Below are 24,948 nucleotides of genomic sequence, written 5' to 3'. Positions count from 1 at the left end.
TTCACCCCCAATTTTTTATTTTCCCAAGGGTAAGAGAAGAAATTAAACCCCAAAAGTTGTTGTACAATTTGTCCTGAGTACGCTGATACCCCATTATTGGGGGTAAACCACTGTTTGGGCGCATGGCAGAGCTGAGAAGGGAAGGAGCGCCATTTGACTTCTCAATGCAAAATTTACTGGAATTGAGATGGGACGCCATGTTGCGTTTAGAGAGCCACTGATGTGCCTAAACCTTGAAACCCCCCACAAGTGACACCATTTTGGAAAGTAGACCCACTAAGGAACTCATATAGATGTATTGTGAGAGCTTTGAACCCCAAGTGTTTCACTACAGTTTATAACGCAGAGCCGTGAAATTATTCTTTTTTTTCCACAAAAATTATTTTTTAGCCCCCAGTTTTGTATTTTTCCAAGGGTAACAGTTGAAATTGGACCCCATAAGTTGTTGTCCAATTTGTCCTGAGTACACTGATACCCCATATGTGGGGGGCAACCACCGTTTGAGTGCATGACAGAGCTCGGAAGGGAAGGAGCGTCATTTGGAATTCAGACTTAGATGGATTGGTCTGCTGGCGTCACATTGCGTTTGAAGAACCCCTAATGTACCTAAACAGTAGAAACCCCCCACAAGTGACCCCATTATGGAAACTAGACCCCCCAAGGAACTTATCTAGATGTGTTGTGAGAACTTTGAACCCCCAAGTGTTTCACTACAGTTTATAACGCAGAGCCGTGAAAATAAAAAATCTTTTTTTTCCCACAAAAATTATTTTTTAGCCCCCAGTTTTGTATTTTCCCAAGGGTAACAAGAGAAATTGGACCCCAAAAGTTGTTGTCCAATGTGTCCTGAGTACGCCGATACCCCATATGTTGGGGTAAACCCCTGTTTAGGCGCACGGGAGAGATCGGAAGGGAAGGAGCACTGTTTTACTTTTTTTAATGCAGAATTGGCTGGAATTGAGATCTGACGCCATGAAACAATAACCCCAACACACACCTAACCCTAATCCCAACCATAACCCTAACCACACCCCTAACCCTGACACACCCCTAATCCTAATACCAACCCTTTTCCCAACCGTAAATGTGATCCAACCCCTAACTTTAGCCCCAACCCTAACCCTAGCCCTAACCCTAGCCCTATCCCTAATGGGAAAATGGATATAAATATATTTTTTTTATTTTCCCCTAACTGAGGGGGTGATGAAGGTGGGTTTGATTTACTTTTATAGCGGGGTTTTTAGTGGTTTTTTATGATTGGCGTCCGTCAATTTTTCCATATTTGGGTCCACAGAGTCATGTGAGGTCTTGTTTTTTGCGGGACGAATTGACGTTTTTATTGGTAACATTTTCGGGCACATGACATTTTTTGATCGCTTTTTATTCCGATTTTTGTGAGGCAGAATGACCAAAAACCTGCTATTCATGAATTTCTTTTGGGGGAGCCGTTTATACCGTTCCACGTTTGGTAAAATGGATAAAGCAGTTTTATTCTTCGTGTCAGTACGATTACAGCGATACCTCATTTATATCATTTCTTTATGTTTTGGCGCTTTTATACGATAAAAACTATTTTATAGAAAAAATAATTATTTTTGCATCGCTTTATTCTGAGGACTATAACTTTTTTATTTTTTCGCTGATGATGCTGTGTGGCGGCTTGTTTTTTTGTGGGACAAGATGACGTTTTCAGCGGTACCATGGTTATTTATATCCATCTTTTTGATCGTGTGTTATTCCACTTTTTGTTTGGCGGTATGATAATAAAGTGTTGTTTTTTGCCTCTTTTTTATGGTTTTCACTGAAGGGGTTAACTAGTGAAACAGTTTTAAAGGTCGGGTCGTTACGGACGCGGCGATACTAAATATTTTTTTCATGTTTTTTTTTTAAATTTAGATAAAGAAATGTATTTATAGGAAATATATATATATATATATATATATATATATATATATATATATATATATATATATATATATTTATTTAGGATTTTTTTTATTTTTTTTTTACACATGTGAATTTTTTTTTTTACACTATAACATTGCCCTGGGATGGGGGGGGCTTCATGTTATAGTGTAAGATCGCTGATCTGACACTTTGCTGTGCACTGTGTCAGATCAGCGATCTGACATGCACACAACAGTGAGGCTTCCCGGCGCCTGCTCTGAGCAGGCGCTGTGAAGCTACCTCCCTGCAGGACCCGGATGCAGCCCCCTCCCTGCGTGATGCTTCCCTATACCGCCGGAACACTGCGATCATGTTTGATCGCAGTGTGCTGGGGGTTAGTGTGTCGGGGGCGGTTCGTGACCGCTCCCGGCACATAGTGCCGGATGTCTGCTGCGATAGTCTGCTGACACCCGGCCGCGATCGGCCAAGCTCCCCCCGTGATCGCAGCTGATTGCTCTGGACATACTATTCCGTCCTTGGGAATTAAGGCCCACCCTACATGGACGGAATAGTACGTCCAATGGCAGAAAGGGGTTAAGGTCAAAATAGGCTGGGTTATGAAGGGGTTAAGCACATCAGGGGCTCTGCAAACGCAACATGATGCAACATGATTCCCACAGACCATTCCATGAATGTCTGCATTCCAAAACATCACTATTTCCCTTCCGAGCCCTGACGTGCGCCCAAACAGTAGTTTTCTCCCACACATGGGTTATCAGCATACTCAGGACAAATTGGACAACAACTTTTGGGGTCCAATTTCTTCCGTTACCCTTGTGAAGGTAAAAATTTGGTGGTGAAACATAATTTTTGTGGAAAAATATGATTTTTTATTTTCATGGCTCGACGTTATAAACTTCTGTGAAGCACTTGGGGGTTCATAGTGCTCACCACACATCTGGATAAGCTCCTTGGGGGGTCTAGGTTCCAAAATGGGGTCACTTCTGTAACAATTATTTTTATAACTTAGACACAGGATTGTTTTTCCCTACAGGGATGGGGATTGGGATTGCCAGCGTCTTTTTTTTTTTTTTTCCCCCTACATTTTGTTTATTTACTATACTTTTAATGTCACGTGTTGTGCCCCCCCGTAAGCACAACGACAGAGAGGGCAGAGATGATAATAAACCCCTTTCCCATGGTTGTTCGTGGGCAGATGTTTAATAATAATAATAATTTTATGTATATAGCGCCAACATATTCCGCAGCGCTTTACAGTTTAACAGTTTCAAAACACACAGTCATAAGTAACAACGTTAACAATACAATCATTAAAGCTAAATAAGACGACCCTGCTCGTGAGAGCTTACAATCTACAATGAAGTGCAGGAGATATAAAGTACAGGTGTGTATTTACAATGATGTATATACAATGATGGTCCAGCCATCTTGAGGGATAGATGGAGGGAGCTGGGGAATGGGCTACACACGCACACTTACACATAAAATGACTTAAATTAGTGAACGTGATAGGCCGATCTGAACAAATGCGTTTTGAGGGAGCGCGTAAAACTATGCAAATTGCGGATAGTCCTAATTTCTTGTCGTTGAGCATTGCAGAGTATTGGCGCAGCGCGGGAGAAGTCTTGGAGTCATAGTGGGAGGTACGGATTAGTGCAGTGGTTAGTCGAAAGTCATTTGCAGAGCGCAGCGGTCGGTTAGGCCGATAGACAGAAATGAGGGAGGAGGAGATTTATGGGGGTGCCGCACTGTGGAGAGTTTTGTGGGTTAGAACAAGTACTTTGAATTGGATCCTATAATGAATGGGCAGCCAGTGTAACGACTGGCGAAGAGAGAACACGTCTGAATACTGATTAGCTAGATGGACGACCCTGGCTGCTGCATTAAGGATGGACTGGAGAGGGGAAAGTCAAGTAACAGGGAGGCCAATTAATAGAGCGTTGCAGTAGTCCAGGTGGGAGTGGATCAGTGAGGGTTTTTGTTGATTCCATGGTGAGAAAAGGGCGGATTCTAGAGATGTTCTTTAGGTGTAAGCGGCATGAGCGGGCAAGAGATTGCATATGGGAAGTGAAGGAGAGATTGGTGTGAAGCATAACACCAAGAAAGCACGCCTGCTGCAGGGGTGTTATGGTGCCACTCAGGGAGAGGGCAATATCAGATTTATAGAGGTTAGTAGACGGGGGAGCAGAAGAAGTTCAGTTATTGAGAGGTTGAGTTTCAGATAGAGGGCGGACATGATGTTGGAGACTGCGGACAGCCAGTCACTGGAGTTCTGTAGTGCAGCGGGGGTAAGGTCAGGGGATGACATGTATAGTTGTGTGTCATCAGCACAAAGATGGTACTGAAAGCCAAATCTGCTGATGGTCTGTCCAATCGGGGCTGTGTAGAGGGAGAAGAGAAGGGGACCAAGAACTGAGCCCTGAGGTACCCCAACAGTGAGAGGAGATGAAGTGAAGCCAGAGAACAGAACACTGAAGGAGCGGTCAGAGAGAAAGGAGGAGAACCAGGAGAGAGCAGTGTCCTTAATGCCTAGTGACTGGAGCCTAGAGAGTAGGAGAGGGTGGTCAACAGTGTCGAAAGCTGCAGAAAGGTCATGAAGAATGAGCAGAGAGTGGTCACCGTTACATTTTGCTGTCAGAAGGTCATGTTTGTGAACATCACCGCAGAGTAGAATGTGTCTATGGGGGTGCGGGAAGAGGTCAGTTGTGCCGCTTTGTGGTGCTATACTGTGTATTGATCTTTTACTTTTTTTTGTGGTGTCACATCAGTTTCAGTGTTTTGATTTTTTCTTTTCTTTTTAGACACTTACTATACAGGTTTAAAAAATATATATTTTGATATATTACAATTTAAAGCACTGCATTGTTTTTTTTTTCTATTTCACCGTAGTAGTGCTGCCAGTAATGTAATGTCCCTGACCCTAGCATTATACGTACCTGCTACTGTCTTTAGCTGTTCTTGATGCCGCTTCGGCACCGTGCAGCCATCTTGTGACTGCAACTTCTGACTGACCGGACATCAGTCATCAGACATCAGCTCTCGGTGTAAGTCCATGAGCCTCGCTGTGGCCCTCATAGACTTACATTGAATTGTGACTTCTGGATTACTCCAGCAAACACTGAAGCAACCCGGCAGGTCACAAACTGCATAAGACCGACCAGAGCGGTGCTGATAACAGATGAAGACGGAGGCTGGTAAGTATAAGTGCCTTCCTTTTCTAAGTAGATTCTATATAGCGGTAATGAAGTTTGTATTTCATCTCTTCAATGTTTGCATACATGGTAGAGCTTAGAGAGTGCTGCTGTATTCTGTAGTTTATATATAATGCAGTCACAGCAGCTTGCACTTGTACAGAATTCATTGTTACCAGTAACCCTCATTTGTAAATAACATGAACTTCTCTTTATACACATCGAATTCAATGTTTACATCACCAAATCCGATCACAGTTGTTAGAGACAGATGTAAATTGTGCAACTACCCTGTGTGGAGCAGGCTCAGCTCATGACAATTGGCAAGTGTAGTATTAATTACAGACAAGACAATCAATACCTTTAGGGTGCGTGTCCACGGTCCGTAATGACGGGGCGGAAAACCTGCTCCGCCCAAAGCGCCACCCCTTCTGTACACGTGGTGATTCCAGATGTGTTCATTGTACACATCTGGAATCACCGCACCCCACACATAGGGCCCTGTGATTTACCTTGCGGCGACGGAGCGTCGCCGCAAGGTAAACAGACATGCTGCGTTCTAAAAAGACGCACCGCATGTCTGGAATCGCAGGGCGCGCATAGTGGAGACGGGATTTCATAAAATCCCCTCCACTATGCTGTAACATCTGGATGCTGTGGGTTGAACGCTGCGGCTGTACGCAGCTAATCCGGATGTAATCCTGAACATGGACACATACCCTTACATGTGTTAAGTCCTTCTCAGTCCCTGGCTTACTAGAGGTAGGGATCCTGAGTAAATGACACGCAAACAAGGTATTGTGTGATCATATACAGGGGAAGCCCAGGAGCACATCTCTCTCTCTGGGCTTTGCCCTCCCTTTATATAGAAAAGAATTATTCTTTTACAGACATGCGCACAAGCGCTCATATTTCACTATCTCTTACATAAACAATCTATACCAGTCTTTATCAGTAGAAAGTTACATCATCTGGAAGGTGAATGAAAGGCTGCTATTGAAAGAAGGAATGCACACATGATTACTTCCATAAAAGGAAATGTCAAGTCAGCAGAAATGTATCTTGTTGTAAGCGAGATTTCTCAGGAAGAAGACAAGATGGATTCCTTTAGTTCAGTCTGATCTCCACAATTCCCCCCTTTGACATTTTCTTTTATTTATTTTATTACCACAGGGCCAAAGACAAAGCCTTTATTTGGTATTACACATGTACATGCTTGTATTCAATAAGAGAATCAAATCTAGTATTAATTCTTCCGTTTAACTCTCGCAACCTTTTCTTTGTTTTGCAATAAGTACAGATATTACAAAGGGATAGCAAAATAAGCGCAATAATCAGTATTAGCAAAGGATAACATAAGAGAAGAAGGAAAAAAAAACTTTATACTCTTGCATCTATTACACAAAGTTTATCTGTGCATACTGAGATACTCTTGAGCACAATCTGGAATAGTACGTATATGACTACAATAATCATAACTATATGTATTATGCTCTGCATAATCCCAGCAACCCACCCACCGATTCCTCTGAACCAGTTGGCTGGGTTAAGAAAAGAAAAGGTATCTGACCACCAGCTATCCTTATTCTGGTCATTGTCTTTGTCATACTGATCTCTGAGTCGTTGTACGTCCTTTAATTTAAATGTCATACTCCTAGTACTATTCGGGTCTATATAATGACAGCAGGTGGGTCCGATGATTTGACACATACCCCCTTGTGAGGCAGTTAGGTAATCCAATACCAGGGTATGTTGGTTAGTGACTATTATAAGCTGATTCTGTACAGCTATACTAGTGTTTAGTATATCCAATATATCCCAGATCTGATCATCTAGATAATCCGTGGCTCTAACTAATTTATCCCACATCTGTGTTAACATAGGATAAATAAAAATGGTACTAGCAATTTTGTTAGGAATTCCCATTTGTACTATATGTGGCCTCCCCGAGGGACGTGGTGAGTTATCTGCAGCTCTTTTATACAGTGTGTGCTTGGGCACGGCTTGCATATTCACTTGTTTATTTGAAATTATGAATGTAGCCGGGGTTAGGCGTCCTAATGTACAAGTACCCTTTATACCTACGGGAAGCCATTTATATGCTCCTTCTCCGCATATCCAAAATGTACCTTCAGGCAGATCCCATAGAGCTGAGTGCTGCAATACCAATCTGTGAGCCAAGTCCACAAATCTAGATACATTCTGAAGCATACACCAAGAGGGTTTTTGTCCCAAGGGGCTACAGTACCCGGCTGCGGGATTCCCACATACAGGCATTCCTTTGATATACTCATCGGATTTATTACAAACCAGGTTCCCCGGCTTACTTGTACAACTGTTTGCATCACCTTGGGGGAACAATTTAGAATGTTTCCATTTTCTATTATATATGTATCTTTCCAATACTACAGGTTTGAAAGCATCAGAGGGGGGGACGGTTGTACTGAAACTAAGCTGTAGATTTTCTGTGGGGACCTGTCCTAAATTAGTTAATCCAGTCTTATTTCTAGGTACCCATTTTCCTCCCCTAAATGCTAAATATTGTAGATGTGTGTTACTCCCTGAGAGATTACCCTGCCACCAAGGAAATTCTACCCATCCCACAATTGGTATGGCGATTGTAGTATTCCACAGCCTAGCATTACCAATTTGGTTGTTGGCCAGGTTGTCTGAACAATTAGGCCAAGCGAATATTTCTTCTGCTAATACGGGAACTGCTAGAAAAGGTATACTTGTGGCTGATACCGGCGAATGGGTACAGATCCAACAATCTGTCAGGGTTTGTGTATTGTTTAACAAGTCATGCACTAATTTTCTATGATGTTGTACGAATCTATTGTTCAAAGGGGCTAGAGAATTCAGTCTATCCCACGCCTCCGTTGAGGTTATCATTATTAACATCAATATCATGAGTTTATACTGCTTTTCTTGCAATGGCTTGCATGTATCCATGATGCCTTTCCTTCAAGCTTGACTGATGTAGGTGTTGTCAACAGGACTTGGAAGGGTCCGTCAAACCTTGGTTCTAGAGCCTTTCTGGTGTGTCTTTTTACATAGACTTGATCACCTGGTTCCAACTTGTGACTTCCTTCTGTGTTGTCAGGATCTGGAAGGGAAGCAAAAACTTGTGCATGCACCTTAGTTAATTGTTTCTGAAGATTTTGCACATAAGAAGTCAATGACTCAATATTTAACACAAGTTGCTGTGGAAAATAACATCCTAAATTGGCAGTCCTGCCAAACAAAATTTCATATGGAGACAGTTTAGTCTTACCCCTTGGGGTATTGCGTATTGAGTAAAGGGCCAGTGGAAGGCATTCTGTCCAAGGCTTTCCTGTTTCAGCCATGGCTTTCTGTATTTTTAATTTTAAAGTTCCATTCATGCGTTCCACCTTACCAGAACTTTGAGGATGGTACGGAGTGTGTAACTGACTTTCAACACCCAACATTTTCAGTACATTTTGAAATATTTCTCCAGTGAAATGAGTACCCCTATCTGACTCGATCACTTCAGGGAGACCGTAACGGGGTATCAGTTCGGCAACTAGCTTTACAGCAGTGTTTTTAGCTGAAGCCTTCCGAACTGGATAGGCCTCTGGCCACCCCGAGAACATGTCCACACATACCAACACATACTCATACCCATTACTTTTTGGCAGCTGGATAAAGTCTATTTGTAATCGCTGAAACGGGTAGAGAGGTTGGACGTGGTGCTTCATAGGGGTCTTTGTTGTCTGTCCGGGATTATGTGCCAGGCATATAGCGCATGCAGCACAATAGTCTCTTGCATAGTTGCCAAAACCTGGAGCCAACCAGACTTGCTTTGCCAGTAGTGTCATTGCATTTGCAGACACATGAGTAGGGTGGTGCAGTCCACCAACTACAATCGGATACCAGGCTCTAGGTAGACATATTAGTCCATCTTTCTTCCAAATTCCCGCTTGTTCTTCTGCCCCTTCCTTTTTCCACCTGTCCCTCTCCTCTTCTCCTGCATCTTCCTGTGCTTGTCTCAGTCTATCTTCAGTATTTTCTGTGGGGTTTACAGTATGAACCTGTTGTAAGGGTTTGACAGCTGCTGCTTTGGCTGCTTTATCAGCCCTATCATTTCCCCTAGATTCCCTAGTGTCGAGTCTCACATGTGCAGCTACCTTGATTACTGCTACTTCTTTTGTTTCTTGTGCAGCCTCTAAGATCTGTTTGATCAGAGAAGCATGTTTTACAGGTTGTCCTGACGCTGTCATGTAACCTCTAGCTCTCCAGATTACTCCAAAATCAAACACAATACCATGTGCATACCTAGAATCAGTGTATATATTAGCTGTCTGGTTCTCAGCTATTTTAAGAGCTTCAATCAATGCTGTTAGTTCTGCTTCTTGTGCAGACTGTTTCGGTGGAAGTGGTTCTGCTTTGAGAGTTTCAGATTCTGACACAACTGCATACCCTGTATGGAAGTTACCTGTGTCATCTGCAAACCTACTACCATCTATAAACAGCTCTAAATCTGGATTTTGAAGTGGTGTTTCGGATACATTGGGTAAGCCTACCGTTTCTTGTAAAATGAGCTCTGTACAATCATGTGTGTCTGTAGGGAAAAAATTTGCGTGTGGATCAGTGTCCTTATTCCCCCCTTCAGACTCGAGAGGTAGCAGTGTAGCTATATTGAGAGTCTGAAGCCTAGCAAATGTGATAGTAGAGGGGAGCAACAAAGAACACTGTAGCCGCAAATGTTTGGCCATGGAGATGTGTTTTGGTTGGACCTGGTTTAATATCCCATAAACATCATGTGTAGTTTGAACTGTGAGTGGATACTCTAGGACAATTTCTGATGCTTTGTCCAACAATAGTGAGACAGCAACAACTACACGTACACAGGTTGGCGCTGCTCTAGCTACGGGATCTAACCTTGCTGAAAGATATGCAATTGGTCTTTGTTTCCCTGCATGCTTCTGGGTAAGAACTCCTGTAGCATGGGAATCAACTTCTGCAGCCATAAGCTGAAACGGTTTGGTGTAGTCTGGTAGCCCTAACGCTGGAGCTGAAACAAGGGCATCTTTTAATTGTTGGAACGAAATCTGACCTTCTTTTGTCAACAAATAAGGTTCACTTTTTACACAGTCATACAGTGGTTGCATTAGTTGACTGGCATGTATAATCCATTGTCTACAATGAGACACTATTCCTAAAAATGCTCGTAGCTGTTTATGATTTCTAGGCTCATTCATCTGTCTTATTGCTTCAGTTCTTTGTGGTGTAAGATGCTTTTTACCTTGAGAAATGCAATGACCTAGAAAGACCACTTTGGTCTGACAAACTTGTAGCTTTTGTCTATTCACTTTACACCCTTCTTTTTCTAAAAAACATAGTAAACTCACAGTGGACCTTTCTGCAGTTTCTAGATCTGGGCAGCAAAGTAGTAGGTCATCCACATACTGCAAAATTACTACCTGTGGTTCGGGTTCAAACCTCTGGAGGACTGTTTGTAGGGCATTTGAATAAAGAGTAGGGGAGTGTATCATTCCCTGTGGAAGGCGTGTCCACGCCAACTGTTTGCCCTTAAATGTAAATGCAAACAAATGCCAACTATCTTGGTGTAAAGGAACCGAGAAAAATGCATTTGAAAGATCTATTACAGTAAATACTTGAGAACTGGCTGGTGTCTGTGATAGTAACGTATGAGGATTGGGTACAACTGGGGTGATTGGATCTAGAACTTTGTTTATTTCTCTTAGATCATGTACCATACGATATTTGGGCATAGAACTCTTATCAAGAGTTCTCTTTTTGACTGGATACAGAGGAGTGTTAGCAGGTGATTGTATCTCTACCAAAACTCCTTTCTCTTTATATCCCTCTATCTGTTTTGTAATCGCTAGTTCCTGCTGGGCACTCACAGGGTATTGTCTGAGCTGTGGGAGAACAGTTCCTGGTTGCACAGATAGTTTTACAGGAGAGATATGCAATAGTCCCACATCGGTGTCACCCTGTGCCCACAGTGTTTCTGGGACCATTGAGAGGTCTAGATCTGTGGTGTACTCTTTTTCTTCAGCATAATCCTCAAAAGCCTGAATTCTAACATATTGTTCTAATGTTTCTGCATCATCAGGGATAGTCAGTATAACTGTGCCATCTTCCCTAAAATTGATGTTAGCTTCTAATTTCTTTAGGACATCAGTTCCTAACAAACATGTTGGGGCACCTCTGGCATACAAAAATCTGGATGCAAAACATTTAGGTCCTAATGAGACCTCTAGGGGCACAGTATATGGCAGTGTTCGAATTACCCCATCATAACCCTCAGCAAAAGTTGTTTGTTCTGAAATATCTTCCGGATTCGGAAGAAAATCTTGATTCAAAATTGAGGAAGTTGCACCTGTATCTATCAAAAATGGAATCTCTCTCCCCCCCACATTCACCTGTATCATAGGTCTTCTAGCTGGTAGGGAAGTTTGTAACACATCGAGTCAATCTGAATCTGGTATGGGACCATCTATGATGGTAGATTTCTGCTGGTTGTCCGTTTGGGGAGGGTTATTTCTGGGAACAAATTTGCCTGACTTTATATCTGCCAACTTCTTCCTGCACTCTCTTTGGAAATGACCTGGCTTTTTACAGTAGTGGCAAGGAAAGTTGTGTCTCACTCTTCCTCCTGTATTAGCTTGTGCTATTCTAACAGGCTTACGATTCTCTCTCATATCCATGACTATTCCTAAACATCGTTGTTTCACAATATTTGGTTGTTCAATTGTTCTCCAATCTGGAGTAGAGGATTTAAATTTTTCTCTGATTTTCGGATCTAGCCCCTCTATTAATTGTTTTGTAAAAAGTCTCCTTACTGAAGCATCAGTCAAATCCAATCCTTCATCCCTAAAGCTATTTTCTAATTCTTGACTATATTCTTCAATACTTTGCCCAAATTTCTGCATAATCACACCCGTAGATCCCCTTTCCCTCTGTTTTTCTCTAATGAAAATTATTAATGCCTCTGTGAACTGGGTACCTGATGCTTCTGTCTGTAAGGCACCCCCTTCTGCCACTGGTCTATTGGGCTGTAGGTGTGTCAATAATTCCTGAAAAAGTCCGGGGGACATTTTCATTCTACATAATTCTTCCCCGTCCGCCCAGACCCCAGCATGAGTCTGCATGATTTGTTGTATGTATTGTGCAAATCGGATGGGATATTGAGTGGGATCAGGCGCATTATGCAGGAGGGACATACCTTCAGCAGGGGACCAAGGAAAATACTGTCGGGTCTGGTGATATCTAGTTCCCATTACCCCGTCAGCACCAGGTTCCCTAAAGGGTCTTGGTACTACCCTAACAGGGGCAAGTACAGCGCCATGTCTAGGTGTACCACAGACTAGGCAATCATTTCTCCAATCTGGATTTTGTTGTCCACAGTGTGAACATACCCATCCTCCTACCCCACCAAGATTGGGATACAAGGCTGGAAATTGTTTTCCTCCTTCTGCTCCTCCAGATGGTACAAATGATTGGGCTTTTGGATCTAGGTAAGGTGGTGGGATTATGTCACAACTTTTTCCCTTCCCCATAATCCATTTGGAAGTGTCTGGATCATACTTCCAATTCTCCTCTTTAGCTGTTTTTGAGACCTCTATCATACAGTGTATGATTTCTTCCCACCCATTGTCTTTGATAATTCCACCTCGTTCTTTACTCAGTTTTTCCCATTCTGTACTGAACATAAGTGCTTCTGAAATTCCCAATTTTTCTCTTACCCTTCTAATCTGACTTCTGACTGTCTTCCCACATCTTTCCTGTATGATATCTGCTGCTTCCACTTGTCCTAAGACGGTTTTTGTCTGTTTATTTCCCATTTTTCTTTTTTTTTTTTTTCTTTCAATATTAGCTATTTCTACCCCAGGTGACGTTTGGACAATCACTTATCCTAGGTGATGTCTCGTTGCCTTCTCTCCTAGGGAGCTAAAATATTGAAGGGCTGATCTGCTCCATTCTTTCTAATGTGCAGAATGTACTTAAGTGCTATTATGCACGCAAACAGACCCAGCAACACCATACAGATCACAAAACTTTCTGTGTCAGTTAGCATACTTGTCCCAGGCTCATGGACCCGCGTCCTGGGCTCATTCTATCAAACCTTATCCAGAAATGAAGGAGGTTAAGCACTTAAATGAGAGTCAAGCATGGGCGGAGGTCTCCCCGAAAGGACGCAACCACATGACCCAGTTAGGCTGACTTCCGTGTATAAGGCTTATACCCCAACTATTTCGGCTTATTTTTCTACGCACTTTTGCTCTTCTTTCACAACATACCACAACCTTCACACTGTTCACATACTGCCAGGGACAGGACTCATAAATCTATACAATATAGTAACCCGAGTTTTATAGGTATCTACTCACTACTAGACTAACCCAGCGTGACACGGCTCATAGAGATCTTTCGGATAATACAAGGCAGATAAAAGAGAACTAATAATGTCTCTTACCTGGCCAGGTTTTTCAGTTCATTTGCCGTCCATTATCCCAGATCTCCATTGTCCGTATCTGCAGGTGAATCTCGAGCAAATACTCTCATCTCGGGTCCCTGTTCGGTGCGCCAAAGAAATGTTAAGTCCTTCTCAGTCCCTGGCTTACTAGAGGTAGGGATCCTGAGTAAATGACACGCAAACAAGGTATTGTGTGATCATATACAGGGGAAGCCCAGGAGCACATCTCTCTCTCTGGGCTTTGCCCTCCCTTTATATAGAAAAGAATTATTCTTTTACAGACATGCGCACAAGCGCTCATATTTCACTATCTCTTACATAAACAATCTATACCAGTCTTTATCAGTAGAAAGTTACATCATCTGGAAGGTGAATGAAAGGCTGCTATTGAAAGAAGGAATGCACACATGATTACTTCCATAAAAGGAAATGTCAAGTCAGCAGAAATGTATCTTGTTGTAAGCGAGATTTCTCAGGAAGAAGACAAGATGGATTCCTTTAGTTCAGTCTGATCTCCACACATGGCCAGTCTCTTCCGCTGAAATAAGCATTTGAATTAGTTTGGAAATGAGGCTGACGAGCTTTTTGGAGATCTGAAGCCTATGTCTATTTTATTACAGTCCATTGTTGTCAGTGTATGGTAGTCAGGACCTCTTTTTATAGTATTATTGTCAGTGATTATGGTGCTTACTTTTCAGTAGATTTCGGGTCAGGTGCCTTCTTTTAATGAAACATGGTAAAATCTGAAGAACAATTTAGTGTCATTCACATCCATCTTTTTAAAGTGTTCCATTTTGTACGTAGCATGTGACAGCCATTGACCTAACCATTCAGCTTCTGTTTTCCTGCAATCGGGGAATGTGAAGCATTGAGCATGAATACATTTGTGTGCGATTTCATTCCTTGCATGGGGCTGATGGCCTACATGGCTCCACTGACCTCTCGCTATTGTCGGAAGCCTAGCATTACGCTGTCTACCGGTCTCAAATGTCCCGGGCTCTTCATAGTTTGCGTTACTGTGTTTGATCTGTGCTCCATGAATACACTGCTTGCGATACACATTGAAATAAACATTTTTTTTTCCGTCAAATGGAAACGGCAAAAGCTTAATGCAGTGAAGATTAAGGTATCCTTTCTTCAGGGGGAATATCTGCTTTCCCCGAGGAATTGTTAACGTTGCAATATTGCACATTTTGGTGTGCTCTTGACTCGCCCGGCTTTTTTGTTAGTGCATCATGCACTTTTATTCAGCAACATCATAGCTTTTAAATGTAATGGACCACATTATCTAATAGGACAAGTACCCATCAAATGCATTTTTGCGCTAATGCACTTTATCTGACATATTCCTCTATTTAAAGATCCTGAATAGCCTTCTAATCTGAGTTTGCAGTACACTGAAAGCAAGCTATCCACCTTTCCTTATCCTTTTAACGAGCATCTGAAAATTTACCATACATTAATAGGTTTTGGAAATTGAGATAACTGCAGAAGAAACTTACGGTATTTTTTATGTGGTTACTTTGAAAAGAAGTCTCTAGTGACCCATATATTTCAGGCCTGCTTGTTGGCATTCCTCCCCTATTGTGTGTCGTAAGACATGGCGTTTGTTTTGCTGAAAAATTATTTTTTCCAGAGCGACATTTGCATCGACCAAACTAAAATTAGGACAACTTCACTTAAGTGCTTGCATCAGAGTTTGCTTTCTAATAATGTTTGGAATGCACGGCTCCTCATGACACATGGGTTAGCAGTCCAGCACACTCTCAAAATCCAAATTTTATTATTGATCAATCCATTAAAAATTGATACACAGAGCCGTTGATTGATATAAAAGAAATGACACTAGTTTTGTTTGAAATGTGTTACATTAGTATTTCTTTTACATCAATTGCTCTGTGTATTAATTTTTAACAGCTTGATCTGTAATGTTGACAATTTATGGATATACTGGACCCATATGTTCTTGAAAATATGACAGATGTCCGCTCCAAATTGACTGTGTAAGTTATGTTAATGCCTGTTTGGTACAACCCTTTGCCACACGTCGCAACCGTCGTGCGACGGTTGCGTCATGTTGTGGCGGACCGTCACCACAAAAAAACGTTGCATGTAACGTTTTTTGGTGCGTCGTTACCATCTTTTCCGACCGCGCATGTGCGGCCGGAACTCCGCCCCTGCACCTCACAATGGGGCAGTGGATGTGTTGAAAAACAGCATCCGCTGCCCCCGTTGTGCGGCGCTTCCACAGTATGCGTCGGTGCGCTGCAACGTCGCATTGCACGACGCTAGTGTGAAAGTGGCCTAATACAAATCTATGGGAAAATGCATTCACAAAAAATGACGGATTGTGACGGATTCAAAGAAACGCAAGTGTGAAAGTAGCCTAAGGCCTCTTTCGAACTTCCGTCTTTTTCCTCCCGTCGAAATCCGTCGATTTTCGAAAAAACAGGATCCTGCAAATTTTTCTGCTGGATCCTGTATTTTCCCGTAGACTTGTATTAGTGACGGATTGTGACCGATGGCCATCCGTTTCATCCGTCGTGCACTGGATCCGTCGGAAAATAGCGGTCCGTCGTTCAGAGTAATGTTTTTTATGCACGTCGGAAAATCGCTGACCGTCACACACTGGAATCCAGCGATGTATCCCGTTTTTTCTTTCTGAGCATGCCTGGAAGGATTTTCTAGTTACGGAAATATATATAAATTTCTCTCTCTCCTGATGGATTCCCTCGTGTGTCTGAAAGGTGGCTACAAGGTGATGAAAGTTTGTTTAGAGAAGAAAATGCTGCCCAATATACGTACAGCTTTAAAAAAAACAAAACAGTCATATTAGTTTGGTTACTCTGCAATAAGTTCAGACTAAAAGTGGTGGATAGTCTCTCGATGGAGTCCAGGCGTTAGAATATGTTTTTGTGGCCATCACTAGTAACATACCCATAATATTCAGTTTTATAGACATATGCCCAAAATGTTTCCATTTCTCCTTGGTATGAGGAGGTTTTTATCAGACTGCTGAAAAGTGTAGGCTTTGGCTTTTTAGATCCAAACTTAAAGAGGGACAATCACCTCATGGAGAACTTTGTGACAGAAAAGGAGCCCAAAATGAGAAAAATAACTTTTCCAAATACTTTTAATTAGAAAAAATGGAATAATAGCTATAGTAATGTCAAGTTAGGCTACGTTCACATTCGCGTCTTTGGACGCTGCGTCGTCGCCGCAAAACAACGCACGCGTCATGCGTCCCTATCTTTAACATTGGGGACGCATGTGCGTTCTTTTTCATGCGTTTTGGTGCGTTTCGCGACGCATGCGTCGTTTCAGCGCACAGGTCATGTCGCGGCAAACGCAACATGTTGCATTTTTCTGGCGTCATAAACTTTTAAAAAACGCATGCGTCGCACTAGCGTCGTGTTTGCGTCGTCGATGCGTCCAAAAACCCATTGAATTGCATTGGCGACGCAGTAGACGCATGTACTTACGTTGTTGTGCGTTGTACGACGCATGCGTTCTTTTAATCAAAAAATAGTGTCTAGACTGTGTGTAGACACTGATAAGACCCTACAAGACACTACATATATAAAGAAAAGGGGCTGGCATGGTCTTTCAATTGCCATCAGGACACATCAGACACCTGAGACACCAGTGAGGATCTGCTTTCTAAACCTGTAAGTATCATAATTTTTCATTGCCTTTTTCTGTGTTTTTATTTCTTGATTTTTGAATGAAATATGTGCAATGTTTGGTCTGTGCTTTTGTACGGTCATGCGAATGTGGGCTTTTATTGAAAATTTGTTATTTTTATGTATCTCTGGCGTTTGATATGATGGCGTTTCTTGTCTCCGGCCTTGTTTTTTTTTGCATTGGTTTGTATTTTGGGTTGTTCTGTTATCATGCGGTTGTTCCTTTTTGTTTTTTCAATTTTATTGTATATTTCTGGTGTATGTGTTTATTCTTGTTTCTATTTCTGGGGGTAACCGTCTGGCGTTTTCTTGGCTCATGTCTTGCTATATTTTATTGTAAAGTATGGCGTTTTAGACTAGATTGGTATTTTTTGGCCCTTTGTATTATTTTTTTTATTTTTGTTGTACACAATAAAGGTTAATTTGTTTTGGGGAGGGGGAGGTTTGTACATAGGGGGCTCTTGTAGTTAAATTTTTATTTATTTATGTCTATTCTGGATGACACCTTTTCCTATACTCTGGATTGTGTCGTATCTGCTATTGAATTTTATTACAATGTTTGGTTTTGTGGTATGATCAGCGATAGTTGAGTTTGCATTGTCCTATGAGTGAACAGTCCGTTATGTTAATGATGGTTTTTTTTATTTTTTTTATTTTCTTTTCTATTTTTCTTGTATGTGGCTGTGTTTTGAAATAATGTAATATTTGTTTAAATTTTTCCTTGCAGAATTTTTAATTTCAAGAATGGCGACGGACTCACCATCAAGCCACTCGGCGCAGGGGAGTTCAGTGAGTAATTATGTACAGATGCATATTATTCACTGTCATTTGCAGACTTGGCACTAATTTTTTTTAATCTATTTTTATAGTCTTCTGCAAGTGAGGAGGAAGGGACACAGCAGGACCAGCGACATCGGGGACAAGCTGTGGCGGCAAGACGGCAAGTAAGTGTTCTTGAAAACAAATTTTTTTTTTTCATTATTCTTAATTCCTTTTCTTCTCGGGGAGTGGGGGGTGGTGTTGGGTGGTGGTGGTGTTTGATGTAAATTTGTACAAGCCTTCATATCCTTTATGTTTTTCTATTATTCTACGTTTCACAACGGACCAGCGAGTCGATAGACGTGGACCTCCTAATCTCCAGCATACAGGAGCGTGGGCCGTTGTGGGACACCCGTGACCCCCGTCATGCGGACCAGGTCGTTTTGAGGCGGATGTGGGTAGAGGTGGCAAAAACGCTGTGGCATGGCTTTGACAGCGCTTCCACTACGGAAAAATCAAACTTTGGTAAGTATTTGTTAAACTCCGATCAGACCCATCTGGCCAGGAACACAACCGTGTGTGATGCAATCAACGCCTTCAACTTTGCATCGCACACGGTTGTGTGATCATATTGAGATGTAAAATATCTAACCTTTTATTTTTGGTTTTGCATTCACAGTCAAAAAGTTGAAGACCAGATGGCGATCCATGAAGGACCGTTTCAATAAGGTCCTTCGTCAAGAGGAGAAGGTTCGAAGTGGTGCTGCAGCGGGAAGGTCCATTCGCTACAAATATAGCAGGGCGTTGCAATTCATGAGACCGATCCTTGCCCGCCGACAGTAAGTATTTAACGTATCTGGTACTGCACAATATGCATGCCCACATACCATATTGCACAGGCACATAGCATTACACATCCACATCGTACATTGCCAATAACGTGTAACCTTGCGCACCCACCTAGTATATTGCGAGGCCACAAAGTTTATTGCGCAGGCACATAGTACATGTCCTAGCCACGTATCCTCATAGTATATTGACCAGCCACATAGTGTATAGCCCATCCACGTAGTACACGTAGTATATTAGTCATCCACAGTACTTTTTCCCTAGTGCCATGGTAAATTGCACATCCATTTTTTTTTATTAGTTAACCGCGTGAGTCCTTGTAGTCCATGACATGTTCCGTTCCAAGCCAGTGTAGGTCTGATAGCATGAATTGTGATTACGTCTCAATCACATTGGCGTGGTGTCATGGCAGGTCCTGCGATCAGCGTAAAGAATGGTAGTTGTCTGTCTGAAATGCAACTACCGTGCAAGCATAGCATTTCTTTTTGTTTAAAGATCAAAGTAACTTTAAATTGTTTAATATTGATGCAGCATAGGCAGCGTCAATACTATAGAGTTTATGACACCAATTTTTTATTTAGAAAAAAATTTAAACGCCAGCCGTGTGTTCGGCGATGACAGTGTTGACTATGCGGGCGAAAAGGCATTGGCAGCCAGAAGGAGCGCTCTTTTTCTTCTGCACTAGGCCATTCGCAGTTTGGTCTCGTCAGCAGCTGGTGATAACAATCAGCGAATGATTGAAGGACAGACAAATAGAGACAGAGGATTGCAATCTATTGTTGTGTAATGCAATGTTAACCCTATTCTATTACAGGAGTTGGCGTATGTGATGGTATTTTTTCCACACTAATGATTTCCTCTTCTTTTTACAGAACTCACAGCAGCACCCTCGAACCTGATAGGCCCTCTGGAGCGGGCCTTCATGAATCACCATCTGACCCGTCACAGCCATCCCACAGCGAGAGCAGGCTTGAACAACCTTCTGGAGAACCGGCAGCCGGTCCATCCGGTGTTCCCCTGACCGAGGCCTCTGTCGCTCCTTCCTTCGGCTATTCACGCCAGCGACAGCGGGCCTCGGACAGGCCGCTAATGCCCGAGTATTTTCATTTGGGCACGGTATTCCAGAATTGTTTCAAGGTGCTGGGAGATAGAATGGAGAATGGTCTGGCCACTATCGACCGGCGCCTTGATTCAATGGAATCCGAGCTCTCGAGGCCGGCAAAACATTTTTTTAGTGCCATTGCAAAGGGCATGGTGGAACACCTTACGCCGGAACTCCAGATTTCGGTGATGCAGGCCTGCAACAATGCCTACATGAGTGCTCTTCAGCAGGCTCGGATTATGCAGTCAGCGACTGCACTGCCCGTAGTGCCGTCGCTGGCTACCATGACTCCGACTCCTGCTGCACAGCCACTCCATCCACTCCACCGAGGTCCGCGTGCTGAGGGACGCCACCACAGACAGTACCACACTGATCCGCCAAGTCCTGCTCCTGCTAGGCCCTCAACCTCCCGTACCCGTCCTGCTGGGGAAGCCGCCGCGGGAGAAGCGAGAAGGAGGAAGAAGAGAAGGAGAACAGCTTCTGCGGCTCTGGCTGCTCCAACACAGACACCTTCAACGCGGCCAGGGTCTAGCTGCAGCAGGAGCAGCCAGAACCAGTCACGATCCAGCAGGCTAGTTTTGCCTCCTCCCTCCCCTACAGTGGTTGCAGTATCTTCCCCCCAGTATGATAATGATGCCTTGGACTTGCCCTCGAGTCTACTGGACTATGGCTCCTCTATAGCATCTGCTTCCTCCTCTCGCCATTCGGAAGCAGGGAGTTACCAATCCCCATTAGTTGCTACAGTTGATAGCCCCTAGTTTTATTCCCCCCTTTTTTCTGTTTCCCCCAAATAAAATTGTTTTTTTATTATCAATTTTGGTTTTTATTGGCAAGTGTAGTATCGGCAACTCACACCGTGCGACGTCTACACACATTTAGTGTTTTATATACCTCATATATGCAATGTCAGACACTATTTTGTCCCTTTTTAAGTATAGTTTTTTGGTGGTCTCTCATTGTTCTATGAGGTGTTTACAAACACAAATATGACATTGTCCACATACAGGAAAGGTAATTAAAACAATAACAACGATCAAGACCAGCGATACAACCTGGCCGTGAACGTTGGTAAGTCGTTTTGTGGTTGCTGGGGAGCTACACTGACAGCTCTCTACAGCGACCAACGATCAGGGTAAAGACTTCGGCATTGTTGAAACTGTGTTCAACGATGCCGAAATCACCCTGGTAACCAGGGTAAATATCGGGTTTACTATCGCGGCACTGCGCTTTGTAAACCCGGTCTTTACCCTGGGTACAAGCACATTGCTGGATTGGCGTCTAATACGCCGATCCAGCAATGACAGTGGGTTATCAGAGACACACTTTTCAACTACTTGCATATGGACCCGGCTCCATGTGTGCGGTTGATCTGCTTTATGTCCGTCACCGCTGTCGCATGTTTCAAGGATGTGTGACTGGCACAACACATGAACAACTGTAGCCGATTTGTTGGCTTCGCCATGCATGAGTAGTGCCTGTCACACTCCCGCCACACATGCTGCTGCGGTGGGTGAAAATTGTTGATCAGCCAGTGCGCTCAATGAAGCCGTGTTCCCTAGCCAACTAGTCTGGAAGCTTGACAGTTTGCCAAGGAGGGAGCCGATGAAATTCGCTCAACTATCGAACACACGGCCATGTCAAAAAAGTATGGTGTTTTAGCAGAGTAAATATGGGAGATGGTGATCACCTCTGAACATTTTCGACGACAGCTGTTGGTAGGCAAATGGAGTTTTGTGAATTGTATAATTGTTTATTAAACACAAATTTTTTAAAAAAGGATAGCAATTTTTAAAAGGGCACAATAGAGTAAGTTTAGTCAAAAAGAAAAAAATATTTACATATAGGTAGCTGCCAAATGTAACATAACATTACAACATTACATTGGGCACCTTTACTGGTGACCTTTTTTTGACATAATAGTGTATCAATCTTTAGCATTATACATATTATTTTTTTTCACTGTAAAGGTATTATTTTTAGATTTAAAAGCTGAACAAAGTATGAGAGTACAAAACATAAGCGCTACACCATTGTATCTTGCCATGACACACGGCCAACATCAGATACAAAATAGGATGCAAATCGATCCCTCATATGCGCTATTTCAACAGTTGTTCTCAAAGGGTGATCCTGGTAATCGGGCAATGGGTTTGGTATGGGTTCATCGAGTTCCACGTTCAGTCTCTCTTTGGCCATAATATAATTGTGGAGAACCACACAAGCCTTCACCACCTCATCCACTGTCTCAATTTTAAGATTAATGGCGGATCCTAAAATACGCCATTTGGAGACCAGGATGCCAAAGGCGCACTCCACAGTTCTTCTGGCCCTGGACAGTCTGTAATTAAAAATACTTTTGGTGTGGTCCAAGCCCCGACTAGAGTACGGTTTCAATAGGTTGGCACACATTTGAAATGCCTCATCCCCAACAACAACAAATGGCATTGCCGGGCCTTCGGTGTTGGGAAGAGGCTGTGGCTTGGGGAAATTAAAATTGTTCCCATACAACCTTTGGCCCATATCAGAGTCCTTAAATGTACGCGAGTCATTTGCACGGCCAAATGCTCCAATGTCCACAGCCAGAAACCTGCAGTCCGCACTTGCAATTGCCATTAGCACGGTGGAAAAATATTTTTTGTAGTTGTAAAAAAGAGATCCACTTCTTGCTGGCTTTATAATCCTAATGTGCTTCCCATCCACTGCTCCAATACAGTTAGGGAAAGAACACACTTGTTCAAATCTCTTGGCGTTGGCCTCCCATATGTTTGTTGTAGGGAGGGGTAAAAATTCATCCCGGAGATTGTCCCACAAAGCGCGGCATGTGTCGGCAATAATTCCTGAAAGTGTGGAGACTCCAATCCTAAATTGGAAATGCAAGGATCTTAAGGTCTCTCCGGTTGCCAGGAAACTGCCAAGATGAAAAATAAAGAAATTAAATTAAAGTACATTGTACATTTACCATACCCAACCAACCCCAAACAATTTTTAAAGAAAAAAAAAAGGGAAGAACATATCAGTCGTTCAGAGCTACATACGTACCGTAGAGTCACCAACAGCCGTTCCTCAGCAGAAATTGATCTCCGGAGCTGTGTGTCCTGCCTGGTAATGGCTCCTTCCACCAGACGCAGCAGATAGAGGAAGCTGTCTTGAGACATCCTGGTATACTCGTAATATTTTTCCAGATTGCCATTTAGCTCGCCAAACAAGCAATGGTAGGCTCCACGGGTCTCCCGCACTTCAACGATAGGGTGTAGCCAAAAGCACCGATGACTCCTTCTCCCTCTTGTAGCCATTGGTGGTCTTTATCTAGTGTCTAGACAGTAATTGTGGCCTTAATTGCTAAACAATGACATCACTTTAGGAAAACGCATGCGTCGTAAAACGCTGCGTTTTTAAACAAAACGCAAAGTTTTCTTTAAAAAAAAACACTGCGTTACACGACGCATGTGTTGAACGCGTGCATCGTAAAAATGTGCGTTTCATATGCGTCTTTGGTGCGTCGTGCGTTGCGTTGGCGACGCAGCGTCCAAAGACGCGAATGTGAACGTAGCCTTATATGTCAGTAATGTCCAATTGTGATACGCAGTATTACTCGCAGAGGCATGGTGCTGGTGTTGGAAATTGGGCCTCGTGAAGTGCCACAGAGGTTCATATTATGAATATTTAATTGTGACCTATTATATAAGGCAATTACCGTATGTTATAATACATGTTTGGCTGTTCCTCACCTAGTTTTAAGCTTCCATAGAAAACTTATGGAGGGAGTTGAAGCTCTGAGTTGCCAAGCGACAGCCTCAAAATCTTAATGATTTAGAGATGATCTACAAAGAGGAGTGAACCAAAATTCCTCTTGACATGTGCGCAAACCTCATCATCAACTGCAAAAAAAGTCATACTGCGGTGCTTGCCAACAAGGGTTTTGCCACCAAGTATTAAGTCTGGTTTGCCAGAGGGATCAAATACTTATTTCTCACTGCAAAATGCAAATACATTTTTATAATTTATACAGTGTGATTTTCTGGACACACACACACACACACACACGTATATTTTTGAGTAAAATGTAAATTGTTCCTTTATTCTATAAACTACTGACAACATGTCTCCGACGTTCCAAGCAATACATTTTGTATTTATTTTCTGAAAATGAGAAATGGTCAAAATAACAAAAAAATGCATTGCTTGCAGATCTCAAATAATGAAAAACAAAAACAAATTCATAATCATTTAGAAACAACAATACTAATGTTTTAACTCAGAAAGAGTTCAGAAATCAATATTTTGTGGAATAACCATGATTTTTAATCACAGCTTTCATGCGTCTTGGCATGCTTTCCACCAGTCTTTCACACTACTTTTCGGTGACCTTATGTCACTCCTGGTACAAAAATGTGAGCAGTTCTTTGTTTGATGGCTTGTGACTATCCATCTTCCTCTTGATTACATTCCAGAGGTTTTCAATGGGGTTCAGGTCTGGAGATTGGGCTGGCCATGACATTTAATGTGGTGGTCCTTCATCCACACCTTGGTTGACCTAGCTGTGTGGCATGGCGCATTGTCCTGCTGGAAAAACCAGTCCTCAGAGTTGGGGAACATTGCCTGAGCAGAAGGAGTCAACTGTTTTTCCAGGATAACCATGTATGCAGATTGATCCATACGTCCTTCGCAAAGATTAACCTGCTCAGTTCCAGCCTTGCTGAAGCATCCCCAGGTCATCACCGATCCTCCACCAAATTTCACAGTGGGTGCAAGACACTGTGGCTTGTACGCCTCTCAAGGTCTCCATCTAACCATTAGACAACCAGATGTTGGGCAAAGCTGAAAATTAGACTCATCAGAGAAGATTACCTTACTCAAGTCCTCTCTGGTCCAATCCTTATGGTCTTTGGCAAACTTCAGTCTGGCTCTCCTTTGCTTCTCATTGATGAAAGGCTTTTTTCTAGCTTTATATGACCTGAGTCTGGCCTCTAGGAGCCTGTTGCAAACTGT

General features: G+C 42.6%; 2 protein-coding genes across 3 annotated transcripts in view; both read left to right on the top strand.

The window, feature by feature from the left end:
- Positions 1 to 24,948, top strand: part of VPS41 (VPS41 subunit of HOPS complex) — a 354,940-nt gene that overhangs the window by 12,936 nt on the left and 317,056 nt on the right. The gene's annotated exons all lie outside the window — the stretch shown is intronic.
- LOC138642223 (uncharacterized) lies at positions 18,599 to 20,741 on the top strand. Its single transcript, XM_069730262.1, has 2 exons — positions 18,599 to 18,847; positions 19,730 to 20,741. The coding sequence occupies exons 1-2, from the start codon at positions 18,717 to 18,719 to the stop codon at positions 20,715 to 20,717; spliced, it is 1,119 nt and encodes a 372-aa protein (XP_069586363.1). The 5' UTR covers positions 18,599 to 18,716; the 3' UTR covers positions 20,718 to 20,741.

The sequence above is a fragment of the Ranitomeya imitator genome, chromosome 6, assembly GCF_032444005.1.
Source record: "Ranitomeya imitator isolate aRanImi1 chromosome 6, aRanImi1.pri, whole genome shotgun sequence".
Taxonomy (NCBI): Eukaryota; Metazoa; Chordata; class Amphibia; order Anura; family Dendrobatidae; genus Ranitomeya; species Ranitomeya imitator.
The sequence above is the reverse complement of the archived record's forward strand: the minus strand, read 5'-3'. Positions and strand labels throughout refer to the sequence as shown.

Coding starts and splice junctions, on each gene's coding strand:
- LOC138642223 (XM_069730262.1), top strand. CDS start 18,717: ATGAAGGACCGTTTCAATAAGGTCCTTCGTCAAGAGGAGAAGGTTCGA. Junction 18,848..19,729: donor CCGATCCTTGCCCGCCGACA/GTAAGTATTTAA, acceptor TTCTTTTTACAG/AACTCACAGCAGCACCCTCG.